This window comes from Pelophylax lessonae, assembly GCF_965119305.1.
Source record: "Pelophylax lessonae genome assembly, chromosome: 13".
NCBI classification, from domain to species: domain Eukaryota; kingdom Metazoa; phylum Chordata; class Amphibia; order Anura; family Ranidae; genus Pelophylax; species Pelophylax lessonae.
In genome coordinates this window covers 209,185,281-209,209,208 of record NC_138780.1, presented here as the reverse complement: position 1 = coordinate 209,209,208, position 23,928 = coordinate 209,185,281, and the positions used below count along the sequence as shown (strand labels likewise).

At 44.8% G+C, this 23,928-nt stretch overlaps 1 protein-coding gene across 2 annotated transcripts in view; it reads left to right on the top strand.

Moving 5' to 3' along the window:
- DLK1 (delta like non-canonical Notch ligand 1) overlaps positions 1-23,928 on the top strand; it is a 53,547-nt gene that overhangs the window by 22,859 nt on the left and 6,760 nt on the right. For both annotated transcript variants that reach the window (XM_082242876.1, XM_082242875.1), the window contains exons 3-4: positions 20,201-20,261; positions 21,171-21,301. In XM_082242876.1, coding sequence (XP_082099002.1) covers positions 20,201-20,261; positions 21,171-21,301 — 192 coding nt within the window. The remainder of the gene's footprint in view (positions 1-20,200; positions 20,262-21,170; positions 21,302-23,928) is intronic.

Here is a 23,928-nt window from a genome sequence, read left to right as displayed (position 1 = left end):
CAGAATACTCCAGATGCGGTCGGACCAGAGTTTTATAAAGTGGAAGGATTATAGTCTTATCTCTGGAATACATCCCTTTCTTTATGCATGCTAATATTCTGCCGGCTTTGGCAGCTGCCGCTTGACATTGCATGCTGTTGCCTAATCTATCATCAACCAAGACTCCCAGATCTTTCTCCATTTTTGATTCCCCCAAGGGTTCCCCTCCTAATGTGTATTGTGTTTTTATGTTTTTAGTCCCCAAGTGCAAAACCTTACACTTCCCCACATTAAACCTCATTTATAAAAGTAAATAACCGCGCTAAGCCAAAAGGGACAAGCAGCAGCTGTAGTGGGAGTCACTATATAGGTAATTTATAAGAAGAGCTGCGCTAGACTGATAATAAGCTAGAGCCAACCAGCATCAAACAATAATCCACTTGCGTATGCATAAAACCAACAATGATCATATAGATGTATATCTTGCAGGCATATAATAAGAGTCCATCAAACAAAGTCCAAACAAGAGAATGAGGGGGTGTCCAGTGTAAAGAGGAGACCACACACCACTTCTACGTGCCTAATCCACATATGGTGCCGCATGCATAGAGCTCACGTTAGGCTTACCAGAGCTCACTGGAAATTAGCATAATGTGCAATCCAATCGCTATTAGGCTGACCAATATCCAAGATGTTTCACCGTACTGCCACCACTGTATCGCTGAACAGATGACCCCGAGCAGATGTAAAGGCCCCTCAGCGTTCCACGTCCCAATAAAGAGAAGGGAGCAATAGCGTAGTACGTATATACAATTTATTTTCACAACGGTTAAAAACACTTACATGAGTAGTAGTAACAAGCGCTTGTAATATCTCTCGCTGCTGCCCGACTTACGGGTTGTATCGTGGTGACGTCAGCATGCCTTCCCTACGCGTTTCGTGACACCTCACGTCTTCCTGGAGATACGGGCGGCGCGCTGACGCACCACATAAATAGCACATAAAGGACCGCCTCTTCCGGTGTCACCCGGAACGAGCGCCGCCATTTTACCTACTGGTCTACCAATGCTTTAAAGGAATAACATCCTGGGGCATGGCGGAAGAGAAGCCAAAGTCACTGAATCTCAGAACCGGAGTCACCGGAAGAGGCTGGACTCGTCTATCTCATAAACCAAATAACAGCAAATCGCAACTCTAAACACAAGCAAAAGCAGATGCAAAACTGCCCATGATGCTACATTAGAGGATTAAATAATAACGAGCAGAGTGGCAAATTAAATTAGCTCCGCTATAGGGAAAACAAGCACTTGGGATACCAGAAGCTTGTTCCGCCATCTTGAGCAATGGAAAGAGCCAATTGTCAAGAATAAGTCACGAACCACGATGACTAAAAATTAAATAGGTAAACACCATAAACGTTAAATTCGATAACACACAGGAAGAGCCGATGTGTATCCATATAAAACACTAAACTAGTCCACATATATGCAGACATATATTGTAAATGTAAGAAAGCATTTCTAAAAGCTAAAAATAACGACCATTCCCAAATATTGGCAATGATCCCAAATCTGTGTATAGCCACAATGCAGCATCATGAGAGTGAACATCTAGATACTAAAAATATCAATATAGGTACCTTATATAAATAAGGCCATAAAATATTGGAAATACATATATTTAAGAAATATTAAGAAATTATATACTATATAAAAACATAATATATAAAATACAGCAAACTAATACCCAGCGAAGGGAGTATACGTCCACAATGGGGCAACAGAATTTAGGGCAGAGGGGCTATGCCCCAGAACTACAGATGGAAAGCATTCAGGAGTTGTCTATGAATGCGTTCACATCTGTGTCAATATTCAAACCAAAAGGAGTGAAAGTCCTCATCTTGTAGATCCAGGACATCTCAAGTTTAGATAATCCCCTCACAAAAGGTTCCCCTCTCCAATGAGGAGAAAATTTATCGATCCCAAGAAAAATAGTACCTCGGGGATCCTTATTGTGCTTAATCCGGTAATGGTTAGAGACGGAATGTTTTCTAAAGCCCTTCTTGATGTTGGCTATGTGCTCGTTGCAGCGCACCTGAAAGGCTCTCTTGGTCCTGCCAATATATTGCAGGCCACACGGACACTGCAACAGATACACAATCCCTGTTGTAATACAGGAGATGCAGGGCTTAATAGGGAAACGGATACCCAAACTAGTGGAACAAACTTCCCTAGTATTCCTCTGCTTACATCCTATGGGATGGGCCTAGGGCTGAGCTCGATGTGTTCATGGAAGAACTGAACAGTAACAAAAGAGGCATCAAGCTCAGTTTCGAAGCTAGCCAGGAGGCCATCAACTTCCTTGACCTGACGATTTCCCGTGATGATGCTAAGTTCATTACTAGGACATACTTTAAGGCTACGGACAGGAATGCCTACATTCCGACAGATAGCTGTCACCATTCTCCTTGGTTGCAAGCAGTTCCAAAGGGGCAGTATATGCGGCTCAAGCGTAACTGCACCCACCATGATGACTTTGAGCGTCAGGCGCAGGTCCTCACTAACCGTTTTTTGGATAAAGGATATGACGGGCCTTTCCTGACTGAAACTCTTAACAAAGTGGAGGCCATGGATAGGTCCGCCATGCTTTCTGGCTCTACTAGACCAACAAAGGTGCAGTCATCATATACTGCTCCCTTTGTAACCACATTCTCTACTCAACACAGGAAGGTTAAAAAGATTATTGAACGACATTGGCACATCCTGAAAAATGATCGGACTTTGAGGGAGGTTTTGCCTATGAAGCCTAAGGTCATTTTCAGGGGTGCCACCACATTGCATGACAAATTGGCTCCAAACGTTTTGGATGCTCCAGGGCCTAAGCCTACCTTTTTCAATCAGCTTAAGGGTTACTATAAATGTAACCGCTACCAAACATGCTATTACAATGCATGTAAGCAGAGGAATACTAGGGAAGTTTGTTCCACTAGTTTGGGTATCCGTTTCCCTATTAAGCCCTGCATCTCCTGTATTACAACAGGGATTGTGTATCTGTTGCAGTGTCCGTGTGGCCTGCAATATATTGGCAGGACCAAGAGAGCCTTTCAGGTGCGCTGCAACGAGCACATAGCCAACATCAAGAAGGGCTTTAGAAAACATTCCGTCTCTAACCATTACCGGATTAAGCACAATAAGGATCCCCGAGGTACTATTTTTCTTGGGATCAATAAATTTTCTCCTCATTGGAGAGGGGAACCTTTTGTGAGGGGATTATCTAAACTTGAGATGTCCTGGATCTACAAGATGAGGACTTTCACTCCTTTTGGTTTGAATATTGACACAGATTAGAGCGCATTCATAGACAACTCCTGAATCAGGGGCGTAACTACAGGGGTTGCAGGGGTTGCAATCGCTACTGGGCCCCATGCTCCAGGGGGCCCGGTAGCAAACCAGTGGGTGAACTACTAGGATCTCAAAGGTCACACTTGCGACCGGGCCCTGGCATTTCCCCACTGTGGGGAGGCCCCAAGATTGCAGGAAGGGGGCCCACTGCAGAACTTGTGAAAGGATCCTGATGCGGGACCATAATAAAAGGCCATGCAATGAGAGTAAAGAGCCCCAGGATTAGTGGGAAGAGCCCCGGGCTTGAAGGGAAGGGCCCCGGCCAGGGGTCTGGGGGGCCCTTCATGGTTTCTTGCATCGGGGCCCTGAAGGTTCTAGTTACGCCTCTGTCCTGAATGCTTTCCATCTGTAGTTCTGGGGCATAGCCCCTCTGCCCTAAATTCTGTTGCCCCATTGTGGACGTATACTCCCTTCGCTGGGTATTAGTTTGCTGTATTTTATATATTATGTTTTTATATAGTATATAATATTTCTTAAATATATGTATTTCCAATATTTTATGGCCTTATTTATATAAGGTACCTATATTGATATTTTTAGTATCTAGATGTTCACTCTCATGATGCTGCATTGTGGCTATACACAGATTTGGGATCATTGCCAATATTTGGGAATGGTCGTTATTTTTAGCTTTTAGAAATGCTTTCTTACATTTACAATATATGTCTGCATATATGTGGACTAGTTTAGTGTTTTATATGGATACACATCGGCTCTTCCTGTGTGTTATCGAATTTAACGTTTATGGTGCTTACCTATTTAATTTTTAGTCATCGTGGTTCGTGACTTATTCTTGACAATTGGCTCTTTCCATTGCTCAAGATGGCGGAACAAGCTTCTGGTATCCCAAGTGCGAGTCCAGCGTCTTCCGGTGACTCCGGTTCTGAGATTCAGTGACTTTGGCTTCTCTTCCGCCATGCCCCAGGATGTTATTCCTTTGAGGCATTGGTAGACCAGTAGGTAAAATGGCGGCGCTCATTCCGGGTGACACCGGAAGAGGCGGTCCTTTATGTGCTATTTATGTGGTGCGTCAGCGCGCCGCCCGTATCCCCAGGAAGACATGAGGTGTCACGAAACGCGTAGGGAAGGCATGCTGACGTCACCACGATACAACCCGTAAGTCGGGCAGCAGCGAGAGATATTACAAGCGCTTGTTACTACTACTCATGTAAGTGTTTTTAACCGTTGTGAAAATAAATTGTATATACGTACTACGCTATTGCTCCCTTCTCTTTATTGGGACGTGGAACGCTGAGGGGCCTTTACATCTGCTCGGGGTCATCTGTTCAGCGATACAGTGGTGGCAGTACGGTGAAACATCTTGGATATTGGTCAGCCTAATAGCGATTGGATTGCACATTATGCTAATTTCCAGTGAGCTCTGGTAAGCCTAACGTGAGCTCTATGCATGCGGCACCATATGTGGATTAGGCACGTAGAAGTGGTGTGTGGTCTCCTCTTTACACTGGACACCCCCTCATTCTCTTGTTTGGACTTTGTTTGATGGACTCTTATTATATGCCTGCAAGATATACATCTATATGATCATTGTTGGTTTTATGCATTCGCAAGTGGATTATTGTTTGATGCTGGTTGGCTCTAGCTTATTATCAGTCTAGCGCAGCTCTTCTTATACATTAAACCTCATTTGCCATGTTGGGCTGGAGAGTTTTACCTTCCATACAGAGGTTTACCTTCCATATTACCTGCGCACTCTCTTTTTTTTTTTAAGATAATATACCTATCTGACTCTCACCTTATTGATCATGGCTGGTCTCTGGGTAAGCTCATACCTCAAGGATATGAGCTGCAGGTTGGTGGCCACAATAAACGCCTGGAAGTACCGGCTAGGACATTAGCATTAATACACTCTCAGTGGCCGTCCACACATCCGTCTGCAGACATTGAAGCAGAAAATGGACCGATATGTTATTGTGAGCTAGGATTACCCCTCAGAAGAAGCAATTACCGATAGATGTGTAATAGATAAATTACTGGCACTGTAAATTTAAACAGAGCACTGAACTTCACTCAGGCATTTAGACATAACAGGTTAATGCATAACAATCATTCAACACATAGCAACCCTTAATGCATAGCAGCCACCAACGTTTAGCAGCCGTTAAACACATAGCAGCCATACAACGCATAGCAGTCATTAATACTGAAGCATTAATATACAGTATCATAAGCAGCACAAGGAAGGGTTAATATACCTCAGACCAATAGCCCTGGCAGGAAAACCTACACTAGGCCACTGGTCTGCAAAGGTTAAAAACAGCAAAGCCAGGTATTAGAGCATTAAAACGAATCGGAATCTGCAAAGCCGGGCATTGCTGAGTTTATAGGAAAGACTCAACTTTGCACAGCTACACCTCCTGTATATCAGCCATGCATTATCAATACTGCACCTCCTGTATATCAGCCATGCATTATCAATACTGCAGACAAAACAAAACCTGTGAGGCATTAACGAAACAAACAGAACTATAACAGCAAGTTCCCCTACTTTGGCTGCCTGACATATTAACCGTATAATAATCATGACCAGTGACGGCCCGTCCATTAGGGGTGTGGGGACGCTGCCCCCATCCATGCATTTGGCCCCCTAATCTACATGCAAGGCGCTGGTTGCATGCATTTCCAATGGGGCACAGAGCACTGAGCCCTGAGCCCACCCAGTTGTGTGACAAATAGCGATTGCTACACTGACTCTCCTTCCGGCCAATCAGGAAGCGGGTCCTGAGACCTGTTTCTCGATTGGCCAAAAGGAGAAGGCATGCTATTGGCCAAAAAGGGGGGAGGAGACGGCCGCCGAGAAGGGACATGAAGGAGCCTGGGGGGGGGGAGGTGCCGCTGCCTGTCAGTCCGGAGGAACAAGGTAAGTAAACTGGGGGGGGGATGTGGTGGTGCAGGCTGGAGTGATATGGGGGGGGGGGCAACGGCCAGGTCAGTCTGCTGCCCCCCTGACTAATGGAGCACGAGCCATCACTGATCATGACAAACCATGACAGCCTATCGATCGCTCACCTACTTGTGCAGAACACATCCCTGGCTGGCTCTAAGGTGATGGGAGAGGCTCCATTCCTGAACAGGTGGCCACCAATGCACCCCCAGGCAGCTGCCCGGGACTCCCGGTCGCTACTACCGCGAGCCAGAAGTTATCACAACGCCATCTTGCTGCTCTCTGTCTACCGCAAGTCTCCCGAATGCCATCCCCATCTACATATCCATCTGGACAGGGCAGCCCGCAGTACAGCCTAAGGAAGTAGACAAGGAACCATCTTGGAAGGGGGCAGCCGCTCTAACAACAATGCCAGCGTTTTGCAAGGTGAAACAAAACATACACAGAGCACCAGACTAACCAAACAGTGTGTGGGGCCGTAACTCACCAGGAGGAGAGACTGGATCAGTCCCAACAAACAACAAGGCAGAACTCTTTTACCTGCATCCAGAGACCAGTATCCTGCACCCAGTGCCTGGACCTGGGGGAGGCCTCCCTCGTATAGACGGTTTATACCCGAATGGAGGGAGCTTCTTCACAGGAGAGGCTGAACCTGTACGGCTGGCCAGATAAATCCGGCAAGGTGAGAGCAAAAATAAAAATCTACTTTCCGTAGTTATAACTGTTTGAGCATTTGAGGAACAAAAAGAGAATGCCGCCTTGGGGGAGGCGACTCATTTATATTGTATAACCAGTCCTGATTGGGTGAGGGGCGGAGCCTATACCCATATGTGTATGCTGTCATGCTTGCGTCAGCTATGCTGCAATTTATATGTGATATTTCTATCTATAAGGTATTTTATTTACTTTTGTACTAATACAATTGTAATTTTTATGCATAAAAAGAATGTATTTGTTGGGTTGTAACCTATAAGAGTCCCATTTCTATAGAGGGTTTCCTTTGCCTATATGTCTACAGGGATGATCGCTACTTATCAGCACCATTGTCATGAATCTGCAGTAATGTTTCATGCTCTGACTTCTTACTGCTCTGGTTGGTGTATCAGCTTTAGGGACCGTGGTCTCACACCTGTGAGTTTTTTCTCTCAGCACGGCTTCGCCCCAGCCTCTAATAGGAAACACTATAATAACCCGCGCACTGCAAGCCAGCTTTGCCCGAGCAACAATTGTGTGAAGGCTTCCCTGAGTGTTTCTTGCCGTGTGCTCTACATCTGATCTCTGTGTACTGACTTTGGCTTGTCTTCTGACCATCCCTGTCCGCTTGTTGCCCCAACTTTTGGCTTGTCCTTCTGACCACCCCTGTCCGCTTGTTGCCCCAACCTTTGGCTTGTCCTTCTGACCATCCCTGTCCGCTTGTTGCCCCGACCTTTGGCTTGTCCTTCTGACCATCCCTGTCCGCTTGTTGCCCCGACCTTTGGCTTGTCCTTCTGACCATCCCTGTCCGCTTGTTGCCCCGACCTTTGGCTTGTCCTTCTGACCATCCCTGTCCGCTTGTTGCCCCGACCTTTGGCTTGTCCTTCTGACCATCCCTGTCCGCTTGTTGCCCTGACCTTTGGCTTGTCCTTCTGACCATCCCTGTCCGCTTGTTGCCCCGACCTTTGGCTTGTCCTTCTGACCATCCCTGTCCGCTTGTTGCCCCGACCTTTGGCTTGTCCTTCTGACCATCCCTGTCCGCTTGTTGCCCTGACCTTTGGCTTGTTCTCCTGACTATCCCTTGTGGTCCTGTACTGCTGCTTTCTCTCAATCCACCAGAGCCAGCCCGTGAGCATGAGCTGGGAGACCCTGGGGGCCGTGACCTAGAGTCAGCTGCAGCCATGTCCATCCTTACCATCAGAGGCTCTGGTGAAAACCTGCTGGCTCTTAGACTCCAGTTCCTGGGGAATCTTATGCTCTAGCTTCCTGTCCAGGACCGTGGCTGCGACCCTGTGTAGCTACTTCTCTGAACTATTGACCCTCAGCAGTCAGCCATTGGGTTCACAGCCTCCGTGGTGCGCTCCCCGTCACTTGCTCCCACAGGTGACGCTGACAACCATACTCTAGTCATTTTATTTTTTACTAACATATCAGCCATCGATCATCTCCATGGGAGGAGGGGGATGAGATAAGTAGTTTACATGAAGGTGGGGTGCAGCATGGTGCAGCGGCAATAATTCACACAGTCGGGTACCATAGAGAACTTTTATTGAAGTAATGCAGTAACAGTTCACAACAAAGCCAGGCAGGAGGACCGCCCAACTGGGTGCACTCCCAGTTTTCAGCAGTGTAGGGGGAGCAATGCTCAGCTCGACTGACGGTGCCCGTAAAGAGAGCAGAATGCAGCCTGAGAGTCTCGTGCCCAATCGGGAAGATGTCCAGAGGACTAACAGACCCTTCTCGCCAGGAACCTTTCCTTACCACTAGTACTGTCCCTAACAGGCGGGGTATCTTTCCCTACACTGCCAAATCACAAATACCCCAAAACTGTGAGCCAGGGTCTTAAATAGGCTCTGCCTTACCCAAGATGGCCACCAGAGTCACATTAAGTGGCGACATCCAATAGGATAACTCTCCCAGTGACCCAGGAAAACTCCTCCAAAAACAGTGCTGCAGCAGAAGAGCGTCACCTGTCGTGGAGAAAGTAGACTGCACCTACCTGCATACAGAAGACAGATAACATTGTTTCTGCTGTCTCGGAAGCTCACAGGAAGTGACAAGGACACTGGATTTCTGGCAGGATCAACTGTTATTTTCTGCATATGCTGAAAATGTTCTTAGCCTGAAACAAATGCAGGCAACATCTTTGTCCCCCCCGTCTGGGTGATGATGAACGTACATTGCAGGGATTGTAACATACTTTGTAGCAGATTCTGACCTTTTGTTATTCTAAAGCAGGGATCCTCAAACTACGACCCTCCAGCTGTTGCAGAACTACATGTCCCATGATGCATTGTAAAACTCTGACATTCACAGTCATGATTAGGCATGATGGGAATTGTAGTTCCTAAACAACTGGAGGGCCATAGTTTGGAGACCCCTGTTCTACAGAAATAGCTGTTTGTTCCTCTGTATCCTTGTGCAGAGTGTATGTGAATGGGAGTGACTTCATGATTAAATCAGCTACCGCACTTGCAAAGTTCCAATGAGGAAAGTGGCAAGGTCTGCATTCCTTTAGGCATGCAGGATCTCATCTTAATTATATTTTTATTGCAGCGGATGTGAAAAATCAGACTTGTATCTTAGTGAAGGCTTCCGGGAAAATCAGTCAGCCAATCACACAAGCGGGAAACTACATTTGGGGGGGGGGGGGAGGGTTCTGTATACCATATGGGTACAATTTGGACATTTTCACTTTCAACCTGTCCTGTTAAACTGCTGTATGGTCTTGGCCACCGTGCTGCAGCTCAGTTTCAGGGGTCTTGGCAATCTTCTTATAGCCTAGGCCATCTTTATGTAGAGCAACAATTCTTTTTTTTAAATCCTCAGGGAGTTCTTTGCCATGAGGTGCCATGTTGAACTTCCAGTGACCAGTATGAGAGAGTGAGAGCGATAACACCAAATTTACCACACCTGCCCCCCATTCACACCTGAGACCTTGTAACACCAACGAGTCACATGACACTGGGGAGGGAAAATGGCTGATTGGGCCCAATTTGGAGATTGTCACTTAGGGGTGTACTCACTTTTGTTGCCAGTGGTTTAGACATTAATGGCTGTGTGTTGAGTTATTTTGAGGGGACAGTAAATTTACACTGTTATACAAGCTGTACACTCACTACTTTACATTGTAGCAAAGTCTCATTTCTTCAGTGTTGTCACATGAAAAGATAGAATGTGAGGGGTGTACTTACTTTTGTGAGATTCTGTAACAGAGGGTCACACATTAACCAGGAGAGTGGCCCACCCCCCTTTGACCTGAATATTGATTATTGATGGTGTGAGATGTGATCAATAGATTAATGCTGTGTGTAGGAAAGCAGTCTATAATAGGCTACCTATAGCGCTTGCTAAAAATGATCTAAATAAAGGCATTCAATAAAATGTTAATAATAAATACATAAATAAATATGTGGGTACTCCTCTAATTATATATAGTGATATACACAAATTAATTCATACATAAAAATCCATAATAGGTGACTGTAGTGAAAGTTTCATAAAAAAGTTCAACAAAATTTTAAAATCCAGAGTAAATGGTGAGTCTCTTGTGCAAACAATGCTTATTCACAAACAATAGGTGCAAGTGCTCAGCGTGATGATTTTTCAGTTCGCTCTGTGATTATCGGTGCAGCTTCTTATTCTATTTCCACCGTGATAAGTGGTAAGAGTGGGTCACTTACCAAAAGGTGTGGGTCATGTATGCCTTATGGCATCAAGACCAACCAGGCATAGGTAGCCTTCCAGGATCTCCTCGTGGCTTGCTTTGGGTAGATAGGATGGCGGGCTCCCCCTCTCTCTCCTCTCACCTCAGGCCAAATAAGAAAATTAGAGGGGCAAAGGATAGTGTAGTATTTTTAAGATATACATTTTATTCCCCAATCATGGGTAAAAAAAACATGCTGGCGGTAATACAAAGTATATAGCCAAATGAAACCAAATAAAAAACGTTTTCCAATTAATAAAGGGGCCACTTTAGGCCGCTAGTGATCGTGTGTGTCAGCGCAAACTGTATGCAGGGTGGTGAGTGGGAGAACTTCCGGCTTGCGCTCCACCTGCGCCACACGTCACGTACGCTGTGCGTTCCAAACGTACGCGTTTCGTCACATCCGGTGACGTCATCAGAGATAGGCGTGGGGCATATACTCTAGTATATTCCTTACACAATAGATTAATGCTGCACATTGTTTTTATCATTCTGTTGATGCAACTTATAAAACACATAAAAAATCTCTCTAGAACCAAAACCCATTCACTGGGGATTTCCTGCGTAACCCAAAAAGTTTTCCTGAGTAGATTATTTAGTAGATTGCAGTTTGCTCAGCGCTTTGCAACACACAGGTGCCTCCCATTAATTAGAATATCATTAAAAAGTTCATTTATTTCAGTAATTCAGTTCAGAACGGTAAACTCCGATATTTTATATAGAGTGAGAGATTTCCAGCATTTCATGATTCTGGCTTCCAGCGAGTGACACCCCAAAATTCAGCATCTCAGAAAATTAGAATATTACATAAGACCAATAAAAAAAAAAAAAAAGGATTTGTAGTACAGAAATGTCTTAGTGAGAAGTCTGTCCATGTACAGTATAGGATGCACTCAATACTTGGCCAGGGCTCCTTTTGTATGAATTACTGCATCAATGTGGCGTGGCATGGAGGCGCGGCATGGAGGTGTGGCATAGAGGCGTGACATGGAGGTGTGGCATAGAGGCGTGACATGGAGGCGTGGCATGGAGGCGTGGCATGGAGGTGTGGCATAGAGGCGTGACATGGAGGTGTGGCATAGAGGCGTGACATGGAGGCGTGGCATGGAGGCGATCAGCCTGTGGCACTGCTGAGTTGCTATGGAAGCCCAGGTTGCTTTGATAGCGGCCTTCAGCTCCTCTGCATTGTTGGGTCTGGTGTCTTTCATCTTCCTCCTGACAATCCCCCACAGATTCTCTATGGGGTTTAGGTCAGGCCAGTTTGCTGGCCAATCAAGCACAGTAATCCCATGATCATGTGACCAGGTATTGGTAGATTTGGCAGTGTGGGCGGTGCTAATTCCTGCTGGAAAATTAAATCAGCATCTCCATAAAGCTGGTCAGCAGAGGGAAGCATGAAGTGCTCTAGAATTTTCTGCTAGAGAGCTGCACTGACTTTGGATTTGATAAAACACAGTGGCCCATCACCAGCAGATGACACGGCTCCCAAAATCATCACTGACTGGGGAAAATGTTGCATTTAATTTGGAAATCCAGGTCCCAGAGTCTGGAGGAGGAGCAGAGAAGCACAGAATCCAATTTGCATGAGGTCCAGTGTGAAGTTTTTTTACCTTCTATTCCCTGTATTAAGGTAAATACCCCACTAAAAACCCTACCCCCCCCAATCCCTATACACATTCCTGGCTCCTGTCACCGCTCCAGCACTGTCCCCCCCCTCAATCCCTATACACATTCCTGTTTCCTGTTACCGCTCCAGCACTGTCCCACCTCCTCCACTTCCTGGTCTCACCGGAGACACTGAAGCCATTGGCTCCTTCTGCTGTCAGTTAAACTCCTGTAAGGAGGGTGCAGGGGTTCCCCATATTATATAAGAAATGTAAACTGTTCCCGCACTCTTCCCACCATTCCCAGAGGGAGGAAATACATGAGATCTCTTCTCTGTGACATAGAAGGGGTTTAGGGGGGCTTTATAGTCTGCGATCCCGCACAGACGCATACACTCCGCTCACTCCCCCACCCTGAGTGCTGCCCGCTCTAGTCACATGATCAGCCCCACTGCTGGCCAAAATTATTACAGAATGGCCCAGTGTTGCCATGGTTACTTGGAAGCCATACTCAATTTTTTTTTGGCAGATGGAAATAGGATGGGATCTATTTACAGTACATGAAATTTTAAAACTGTTACAGGATTTATTGTGTTGTTTTATTACAGAATATATCTTATTATTACAGGATATATTGTATTATTACAGGATATATTATATTGTATTAATACAGGATATATCTTATTATTACAGGATATATTGTATCATATTATTATAGGACATATCGAATTATTACAGGATATATTGTATCGTATTATTACAGGATAAATCTTATTATTTTACAAAAAGTTCAGTTTCCTTTTAGCAGACAATAAACAAAACTTGCAATGGTTATTATTATGATCTGGACTGGTTTCCAGTTGCCCTGACTGGCCGGTTTATTTTGCTTTGCAATAATGAAACCTTCCGGTCATATCCATGTAGCCCTACCCCCATAGGAGCTGCAGGATAGAACGGGTCCTCTGTTCTTCGCTTGGACCTTCTCTAGGACCTCAGCCCCTCTGACACACCAGGTTGGGTGTACAAACTACAAACATACAATATTACAGGAAATCACTGAAAGTTCTATAATACTTAGTACCCAGTAGTAGCGCTATATCATAGAAAACTGACACCAACCCTGGTAGTAAGGGCAAACCTAATATAATGTCACCTGATATGGTTTGTAACTAGTCCAGCATGGAATGTATTGGTAATAACACAATTCAGCATACAAAGTGATATGCAGTAAGGACTCAGCATAAGATGATATTTGGCCTCCAGATCAGCATAAACATTAGGAGTTCACTTCCAAGTGCAGCACTGAGCAGTAATAAAGCTTGATTTACCGCACAGAGGAACTATACTGCCAGTCAGAGCTTATTGATGGCAATGCTAGTCCTAAATCGACTGGGTATGCACTGTCCAAATGAAAAGAAGGGGGGCAGGGGAACTTGCAGAATAATTATTACGGGAGGAACAGTCCTTTCAGATTTTCTTTTGCTGGCTATCGTTGGGGCCCTTTAAAAAGCATCTTTGCACTTAACAGTCCCAGTTAACCTGAATGCAGTGTAGGTGCAGTATAGGAACGGTATAGTCTCAGAACAGGTGCAAGGTAGATGTGGTTCAGATGCGGTAAGGGCTTGGTATAATATGTTATAGGGTTGGTTTAGGTTCAGTCTAGGTTTGGAATAAGTGCAGTATAGAGTGCAGAATGGGTGCTGTATGGATTGGGTACACTTGGTGTCCAGTTCCCGGTGGCTCAGTCCCTGTTGGCAGTATCAGCAATGGGCGAATAGCCCTCTTACCAGTCTGTGGGGTGCAGCAGGGACCTCTTGCTGTATAAGGGGGGGGGGCCTTGCTCTCTCCCTAAAAGCCTCTGGTGATGGGAAGCAGAGGGTGAGTGGATGCTCATGTCTCCCTGTGGCAGCAGTGCTGTGATGTAGGTTGTGCTGTGCTGCCCCCGGGTGTCCTCACTCCAAGTCTCACCCTCAGATCACCACTGGTATGGCGTCCCGCTGGCAGGCGAATATTAAGACAGAGGCGATCTCTCTCTCTTTAACTCCCCCAGTGCCAAGATGAAGAACTTACCTGGGCAGTTTAAAAAAAAACATCCCTCCATTAGTCCTGCTGCAAAGTGCCTATAGGGATCTGTAGTGTAAGTAGTCCATTTGTCCCATTATATGGATTCCGTTTCAAACTACAACTCCCAGGATCCTCAGCGCTCTGCATAGAAATTTATGAGTTTGCTTGGCTTTATCTCTCCCCCTGCTGGCCAGAGGAGAATGGTGCAGCATAACATTAATATCTCAGTAGAGGGAGAGAAGAATAAAGAGCAATGTCTCCATCTCCACATTGCTGTAGTCCAGCACCTGACTACATCATACCCTTTATTTTAGAATCCAAACAGTGGCCAACCACTTAAAAATTAAATTTTGTTTGATAACCTGAGACAATCCCATTTATTCAAAATGATGTGAAGCCACATTTGAGGACTACAGTACACCTCCCCAGATAGGTTAGGGAGGTATGGAAGAGGGAAGGCGTTCTGTAACACTTCTTGTCCTAGGGTGACAGTGCTGCTCCTCTATAGATACAGTACAGTGAGTGAGCGTTGTCCCCTAGGACAGGAAGTGTATTACTGGTGGGATCCCCTCCCCCCTCCTCCATAGATACAGTACAGTGAGTGAGCGTTGTCCCCTAGGACAGGAAGTGTGTTACTGGCACAATCACCGGGTGAGAACTATAGGCAGGGGCAGGGACAAGACCAGTTTCCCTGCACAAGGAGAGACAGCAGAGCTGTGGGAGTGGCCCAGCAGGCTCCACCTACTACAGGAGGGGGCAGAGACAAAACCAGTCCCCCTGCACAAGGAGAGACAGCAGAGCAGTGGGAGGGGCCCATTAGTCTGCACCTACTACAGGAGGGGGCGGAGACAAGACCAGCCCCCCCCGCACAAGGAGAGACAGCAGAGCTGTGGGAGGTACCTAGCAGGCTCCACCTACTACAGGAGGGGCGGAGACAAGACCAGCCCCCCCGCACAAGAAAAGACAACAGAGCTGTGGGATGTACCTAGCAGGCTCCACCTACTACAGGAGGGGGTGGAGACAAGACAGGCCCCCCCCGCACAAGGAGCGAGAGCAGCAGGGGGCGGTCTTTATTACAGGAAGTCTCACACTGGAGGACTGCACAGATCTGGAGGAAATACACAAAGGACACCGAGATTCAGGAAGAAGTCACATGACCGATGGATTTATTATCCTGGAGTTCAGATTGAATTCCTCCATTGAAGGGACCTTCATTTCCGATGGCGGTGTCGTTGGTGTTGCAGAGTTTGAAGTGTCGGAGAATGATATAATTAGGAATAAGAAGCTCTTCTCTTTCCTGAGGATTGAAGAAAAGACACATAGGTTGTATTTCATGTGGCGGGAAGATGGTTCAGGAATAATTGAGAGCGGTGGTTGAAGATAATTGGGCGCTCGTTGTAATTTATGATGGGAATATGGGGTCAGATGAAGAAGGTGAGGATGTGGATTAAGTTGAAGAGAACAGATATACAATGAACATTGTACGCGCTGACAGCGAAGAGGTTTAATCAATACCGCTACTCACCGAATGCCGACTTCATTCTCCGAAATGATACGACTGGAAGAAAACTAAATTCTAATACCACCGTTGTGATCCAGAAGAAAGCCAAAAAAATCCGGCCAGGCAGCAGACAATTCATTCTGATATTGAGGGAAGGGAATTATAGAATCCTTGCTCCATCCTATCTTAGAGATTCTTATGAGTTCCACGGATCAGTGCACAGATGAACCAATTACTTACCTGGATACCATTCCTTGTAAGAACCGTTCCAACCGACATTTATGTGTTTTTATTCTACTGCCCATGGACAGTCTGTCCATGAGTGAAGGGGTTCCCTCTGAGGGTAATGGGTGAAGGGTTTCCTTCTAAGGGTAATGAGCGAAAGGTTTCCTTCTAAGGGTAAAGGACAAAGGGTTTCCTTCTAAGGTGAATGGGTAAAGTGCTTCTTTCTAAAGGTAATGGGTGAAGGTTTTCCTTCTAAGGGGAATGGGTGATGGGTTTCTTTCTAGGGGTAATGGGTGAAGGGTTTCCTGCTGTAAGAATATTAAATAATATCTTGCGCTCGTACTTCATTATGTCAGAATATTTATACTGCTCTGAATATAACAGTGTCTATTTATGTCAATAAGCAAAGATCTGTGTGGTAGGAGAATCTCCACTTATTTCCACAAATCAATATGTAGCGAATTCTTTTTAATTGATTAATTTCTTTTTAAAAGCATATACCAATCTTAGTGAGTACAGTCTACAGTATGGAATATATATAAAATATTTATTCACCATACATGTATTCACAATAAATGATCAAACAAGAAGTGACACAAAAAGATAACTCTTACATAAACTACTAACTTCAAACAATCAATGCAATGTGATGTTTAGCTCAATAGTGAAAGTGAAAGCAAAGTGAAAACAAAACGAAAGCAAGATTACCATTTCTCCAAGTATAGCATAAACCATAGGTAAATGTTCTATATAAATAGACCACAATTGTCTGCGAATCGCATATCCGAAAGTCACTTCACTGCAGATGGAGTGAGAATAAGCCATGCAAAACGGAAGACTTAAAATTGCAAATAATGCACTAAATCTGATATTAATAAAAATGTATAAAAACAAAAATCAGCTTTTTAGAGAAAAATCTACTATGGTTTATACGGCTGGGATTGTAATCTTATTACCCTTAAATATGCAATATAAAACATATAAGGAAAGAATAAACAATTGTTAAATAAAATCAAATAACACAGCAAGATTATATTTACCACACTTAAGATGGCTGCTAGCTTCAAATGGTCGTTACCAGAGTCCTAAGATGGATGCCTTTCTCAAGATGGTGGTAAGTGAGGGAGGAGTTTCGTTTGGCATCCCTCAAAGTTTCAGATGAATGATGGAGCAAGATGGAGTATGTCTGGATGAGTATATCGAGGGATGTAGTAGTGTGTATGATGTATGTGTATTGTATGTTGGGCAATGTCATGCATCCTGTCTCTCATCTGGGTTCTTCCTTTTATATGGTAAGAACAAAGCGCTATTAAAATTACCATAAGTTAAACCCAGAAGGAGGAACACTATCTCCATTGGTTGGGATATTCTATACCTTAACTGGTGAGGTCATAGTCACACCTCTTTAATAATTAACCCAATGTTTTGTATAATAAAGTTAAATGATGATTTCTCTATATTCAAGAGTAACCATAAAACACAACATAAAACTTTGTCCATACTCTCAGTACATACATAAATGTCCATCTATTCTCCATCATTTACCCTGGCAAGTAATGCAATTTCAATAATTATATTTTTAATACAATATATATTATATTGGAAATATCTGAATTATCCCAAGACTGCATTTATTAGTGTGTCCAAAGGGAGCAGTATTGTACCGTTCATTAGATTTGGTGTTTAGGAACAATTATAACATATTCTTATCTGATGACCTTATTGACCTCTTGCTAGTGAAAGTCCATTAATTATTTGAATTCTGACATAACTGTCAGACATTTAGTCTAGGACTGGAAAATCTATTACTTAGTCCATTCTAAAGCAACGCTTATATAAACACTCCTACCACATGCCTTAAAATGAAGTAATTTAAAAAGGAATTACCTTTACCTAAGTAAGATTTGTTATTTAGCAAGAATATAAACCCTACATATGGTATAACATTCCTAAATATATATGTATATGCCTTACATAATATAATTACATAATTATTGCTAATATCTTCTCACACATAATAATGTATGTTTAAAAACTTATATAGTTCATTTTAAATGTCTGATAGAGTATACTGGGGTATTGTCCATTGTTAAATACTTACAGACAGACTGGCATTACCATTATGTCTTATATGAAGAGATGTCTATGTACATCTTATTTACGATCTTAAAAGAAATACAAAGACCTCTGTTGAAATTCTACTCTCTCTTGTAACAGACATTTTGCAAATGAACATATATGAACTTTCATTCACCTTAAACAAAATGGAAGCTGTGCTGTTCAAAATCTATATATGCATAAGATGGAATATACATGGCTTTTTAAAGCCATTTTTTTTAAATTATTTAATCACCCCCAATAATCCCGACACTTCTAAGATGAATGGGTGAAGGGTTTCTTTCTTTCTTGGGGTAATGGGTGAAGGGTTTCCTTCTAAGGGGAATGGGTGAAGGGTTTCTTTCTTTCTAGGGGTAATGGGTGATGGGTTTCTTTCTAGGGGTAATGGGTGATGGTTTTCTTTCTAGGGGTAATGGGTGAAGGGTTTCCTTCTAAGGGTAATGGGTGATGGGTTTCTTTCTAGGGGTAATGGGTGAAGTGCTTCTTTCTAAGGGTAATGGGTGAAGGATTTTCTTCTAATAGGAATGGGAGAAGGGTTTCCTTCTAAGGGTAATGGGTGAGGGATTTCTATATGGCAGTGCCAGGACAAGGTACTATCTGGCAGTGCTGGGACAAGGTCACCTAGAGCCTAGGGCAAACAAGCCAAGGTGTGCCCCCCTCCCCAAGATGCATGAGCATTAATCTGCATGCTTACCCTCTAAGCATAAATTCCCCCGCCTCCCAGAACAAATCTGCTCCCCTGCTAAAATCCTCCCTCCCAGCACAAATTCCTCCTCCAAGTACAATTCCACTCCCCACTCCAAATTTCCACCTACTCAGCACAAATTCCCCCCATCCCTCCTGTTAGCTCAAATTCTCCCTCTCCAAATTCCCCCAGCAAAAAAAAAAAATCCCTAGTAGCACATATCCCCCCACAAAAAAAAAAAAATCCCCTCCCAGCAAAAATCCCCTCGCCCTCTACCATATCACCTCTCCTAGCACACACACCCCCAATTTTCCTCTCTTAAAACAATTATTACCCCCTGCTGCCCCCCAAATTCCTCCACCCAAAATAAATCCCCCTCCCAATCGCCTTGTAGGGCCCCTGAACCTCACACGATACCACAGTGCCCAGGGCAGCCGTCCCTCCTGCCCACCCCTTGTTCCAGCCCTGCCATCTTGGTGGCACCTTGTAGTTTGCTTCCACTAGAGAAGTATTGAGAAATCCTTTGTGCGCCATGGTCCACCACCGCACCTGGGGTTAACACCTCATCCCTTTAAAACCAAACTCATGGTAATTACAAAGGGTCTGGGGCTGATAAGGTGGGAATTACCCTCACTGAGTGCCTCATCTGCATTATATCTGCCTCAGAACCTGGGTAATAATATGTGTCCTGGATCAAAGCGATGAGGTGGCACCCTACCCTGCACCTACACTTCCTCCTCTATAGTCTCCCCCAGGTCTGATTCCCGTGCCATTTGGTAGGATCAGGGTAGTCTTTAAGACAGGACAAAAGGGGCAGCTGCCCCGGGCCCATTCATTGTTGTGGGGCCCAAGGCAGCTTCCCCTTGAGATTGCACTTCCTGCAAATAGATGATAAGTGGATCGGGAGAGCCCATTAAAATGTTTGCCCAGGGTCCAATCAATATTAAAGACAGCCCTGGGAAGGATGGCTTATTCTGGTGGCTCTTGAACAGAATATAAAGCTCAGAGATCCCCCCTCCCCTCCCCCCCCATGTGTCTCAGGACCTCCTAGGCATTTATTCTCCTAGTGGGAATGTCAGTCCGGTCTGTCCCGGGATTTAATAGGAAGAGTCATTTGGTGGAAGTGAAAGGACTGTCCGGGGCTTCGGTAACGTTTCCAGAAAATAAGACGCTCATCTTATCAGTGCGATATCCTATAAAGGGTCAAAGCTGAATAATAAATTCCGGATTCGGATTGCTGTTGGTTGTAGAATCCGATTCTGGGAGGTGTTCAGTGGTGGTTCAGACACGATGCTGATTGATTGGTTTATTTCTTGCAGGTGTCTGCAGGCCGGGCTGTCATCCTGAAAACGGGTTTTGTGAGAGTCCCGGAGAATGCCGGTAAGGTTCTACAAAAGTACCGCCGAAATATTGACCGTTCACACCTGGGACCCCCAGAGGAGATGTTAGGGTCCATCCTCTGTCGCTTAACAGGATAAACAGCGAATGGTAGACGTGCTTCAATGCCAGGGTCTCAAAACCTCCTAAACAACCGGCCAGTTTACTGACCCCCAGAATTTAGGTGGAGGAATAGTGCCCCATCATTGGTGTCAGTGGGAGGAATAGTGCCCCATCATTGGTGTCAGTGGGAGGAATAGTGCCCCATCATTGGTGTCAGTGGGAGGAATAGTGTCCCATCATTGGTGTCAGTGGGAGGAATAGTGTCCCATCATTGGTATCAGTGGGAGGAATAGTGTCCCATCATTGGTGTCAGTGGAAGGAATAGTGCCCCATCATTGGTGTCAGTGGGAGGAATAGTGTCCCATCATTGGTGTCAGTGGGAGAAATAGTGTCCCATTATTGGTGTCAGTGGGAGGAATAGTGCCCCATCATTGGTGTTAGTGGAAGGAATAGTGCCCCATCATTGGTGTCAGTGGGGGGAATAGTGTCCCATCATTGGTGTCAGTGGGAGGAATAGTGTCCCATCATTGGTGTCAGTGGGAGGAATAGTGTCCCATCATTGGTGTCAGTAGGAGGAATAGTGCCCCATCATTGGGGTAAGTGGGAGGAATAGTGTCCCATCATTGGTGTCAGTGGGAGGAATAGTGTCCCATCATTGGGGTAAGTGGGAGGAATAGTGTCCCATCATTGGGGTAAGTGGGAGGAATAGTGTCCCATCATTGGGGTAAGTGGGAGGAATAGTGTCCTATCATATAATGGCTCAGTGACCCAGCCATCCTAGTTTTGTCTCAGCAGTGATTGGCTGTTGTGTAGAATGTGGAAATTGTTTATTTGTCGCTCTCCCTGCAGGTGTCGTCCCGGGTGGAAGGGGCAGTTCTGTGAGCAGTGCGTCCCGTTTCCGGGGTGTCTTCACGGTAGTTGCACCAAACCCTGGCAGTGTATCTGTGAAGATGGATGGGTCGGCAGCCACTGCAACATAGGTATGTGCGGGAGGTGATCGCTGGACCAGCTCCGCCCATTAACCCTTTCACTCATCGAGACATTTTTTCATTTTCAGTTTTCACACAGATGCCAAAAAAACACATAAAACCCCCCAAATATTCCCCATTGTGTGACAGCGGAGGATCCATAGAATGAATTCTGCACAATATTATCACAACTGATTATTAAATCCTTATATTTATTTCAGCGCCTCAGATAATAAAATCCCCAAATTTAAAGTGATAAAAGACGAGGCGGAGCCGAGCAACTCGATACCAAATATCTCCAGACTTAGAATGGAAACAAACTGCAATACCCAGAATTTTCCATAGATGGAGCTTTAAACCCCTCCACAGCTTTTCTGATACCTGTACATAATGGCTCCGAACAATTCCCTGCGCCCAACATGAGCTCAGCGATTGTCATTCATGTATCTGTGTGCTCCACATGCGTGTTTGTCACCTAAAGACAGTAATAGGGTCATTGAGGACATTAATGGGGGGCTGAGGACAGTATTGGGGGGAGGGGACTGAGGACATTATTGGGGGGGGACTACCGATCCGAGTCGTACTCTCACTACCAATCCGAGTCGTACTCTCACTACCAATCCGAGCCGTACCCTCACTACTGAGTTGTACTCTCACAACCAATCCGAACCATACTCTTACTACCAATCTGAGCCGTACCTTCACTACCGATCCGAGCCGTACCCCCCACTACCGATCCAAGCCATACTCTCACTACCGATCCGAGCCGTACCCTCACTACCAATCCAAGTTGTACTCTCACTACCCATCCGAGCCGTATCCTCACTATCAATCCAAGTTGTACTCTCACTACCAATCTGAGCCATACTCTCACTACTCATCCGAGCCCTACCCTCACTACTGATCCGAGCCGTACTCTCACTTCCCATCCGAGCTGTACCCTCACTACCGATCCGAGCCGTATCCTCAATACCAATCTGAGTCGTATCCTCAATACCGTATCACTACCGATCCAAGTTATACCCTCACTACTGTTCCAAGCCGTACTCTCACTACCGATCTGAGTCGTACCCTCATTACCGTTTCGAGTGGTTTCCTCACTACCATATCACTACTGATGTGGGCCGTACCCTTGCTAACAATCCAAATTGTTTCCTAACTACCCTATCATTACCGATCCAAGCCGCACCCTCACTACCGTTCCGAACACTATCCTCACTACCCATCCAAGCTGTACCCTCACTACCGATCCGAGCCGTACTCTTACTACCGATCCGAGCCGTACTCTCACTACCGATCCGAGCCATACTCTCACTACTGATCCGAGCCGTACTCTCACTACTGATCCGAGTAGTACTCACACTGTCCGCCGCAATGTCGCAGTCCCGCTAAAAATCGCTGATTGCCGCTATTACTAGTAAAAAAAAAAAAGTCAATAAATCTATCCCAGAATTTTTAGATGCGATAACTTTTGCGCAATCCAATCAATATACACTTTTTGGATTTCTCTTTACCCTAAATATGTAGCAGAATACAAATTGGCCTAAATTTAAGAAAAAAATAGATTTTTAAAATATTTTTATGGGATGTTTTATAGCAGAAAGTAAAAAAATATTTATATTTTTTTTCAAAATTGTTGTTTTTTTTTTTGTTTATAGCGCAAAAAATAAAAATCGCACAGGTGATCAAATACCACCAAAATAAATCTCTATTTGTGGGATAAAAAGACATAAATTTTATTTGGGTACAGCGTCGCAGAACCGCACAATTGTAAGTTAAATCAACGCAGTGCCGAAACGCAAAAAATGGCCTGGTCAGGAAGGGGGGTAAAACCTTCCGGAGGTGAAGTGGTTAAAGAGAGGCGATCGCTTTAATCCTTTTCATTTCATGGAAATAAACAAAACAAAAGAATGACCAGAGCTCCCCCTGGTGTTCAGTCAGGATAATACATCGACTTTCATGGTTCCTGATTATCTCTCTTCTCCAGGAATAATCCGGCTGTCAGGATTGGTCCTCGAGGGGTTTGTGAAATCTTCTTCTTCTTCCTGATATGAATCGGTTCTCTTATCTTTGTGTTATAATATTCCGGGGGGAAATTCTGCTTATTGGTTGTAAATTTGGGTATAAGATGCCACACAAAATTATTTTGTTATTTACTGATATGAAAAAAAAAAACTTATTATAAATCTTCCATTATTTTCTAAATCTGACCCTCCCCCATTGCTGTAATTTGTTCACTGCCTCTTCCCAAAATCTGCAGAATTTGAGGATTCTGCACAAAGACAAAAGGCCCACCGATTTCCGTAGGCCCCAACCGCGCCGGCCAGTGCCGGGAAAAGGTCACCTAGAGCCCCGGGCAGACATGCCAAACCCCCCCCCCCCCAAAGAGATGAGCATTATGTGTCAGCAAAAATTCCCCCAAAAAAACACAGAGCACTAATCTGCATGCTTACCCACTAAGCATAAATCCCCCCTCCTCCTAAAATCTGCACCCCTGCAGAAACACCTCCTCACTCCCCCATCCCCCAAATCCCCCCAGCTCAACTTTCCCCCACCCCCCCAAAAAAAAAATCACAGCTCCTAGCACAAATTCTCTACCCCTAAAATGTCCCCTTCTAGTACACATCTTTTCCCTCCTA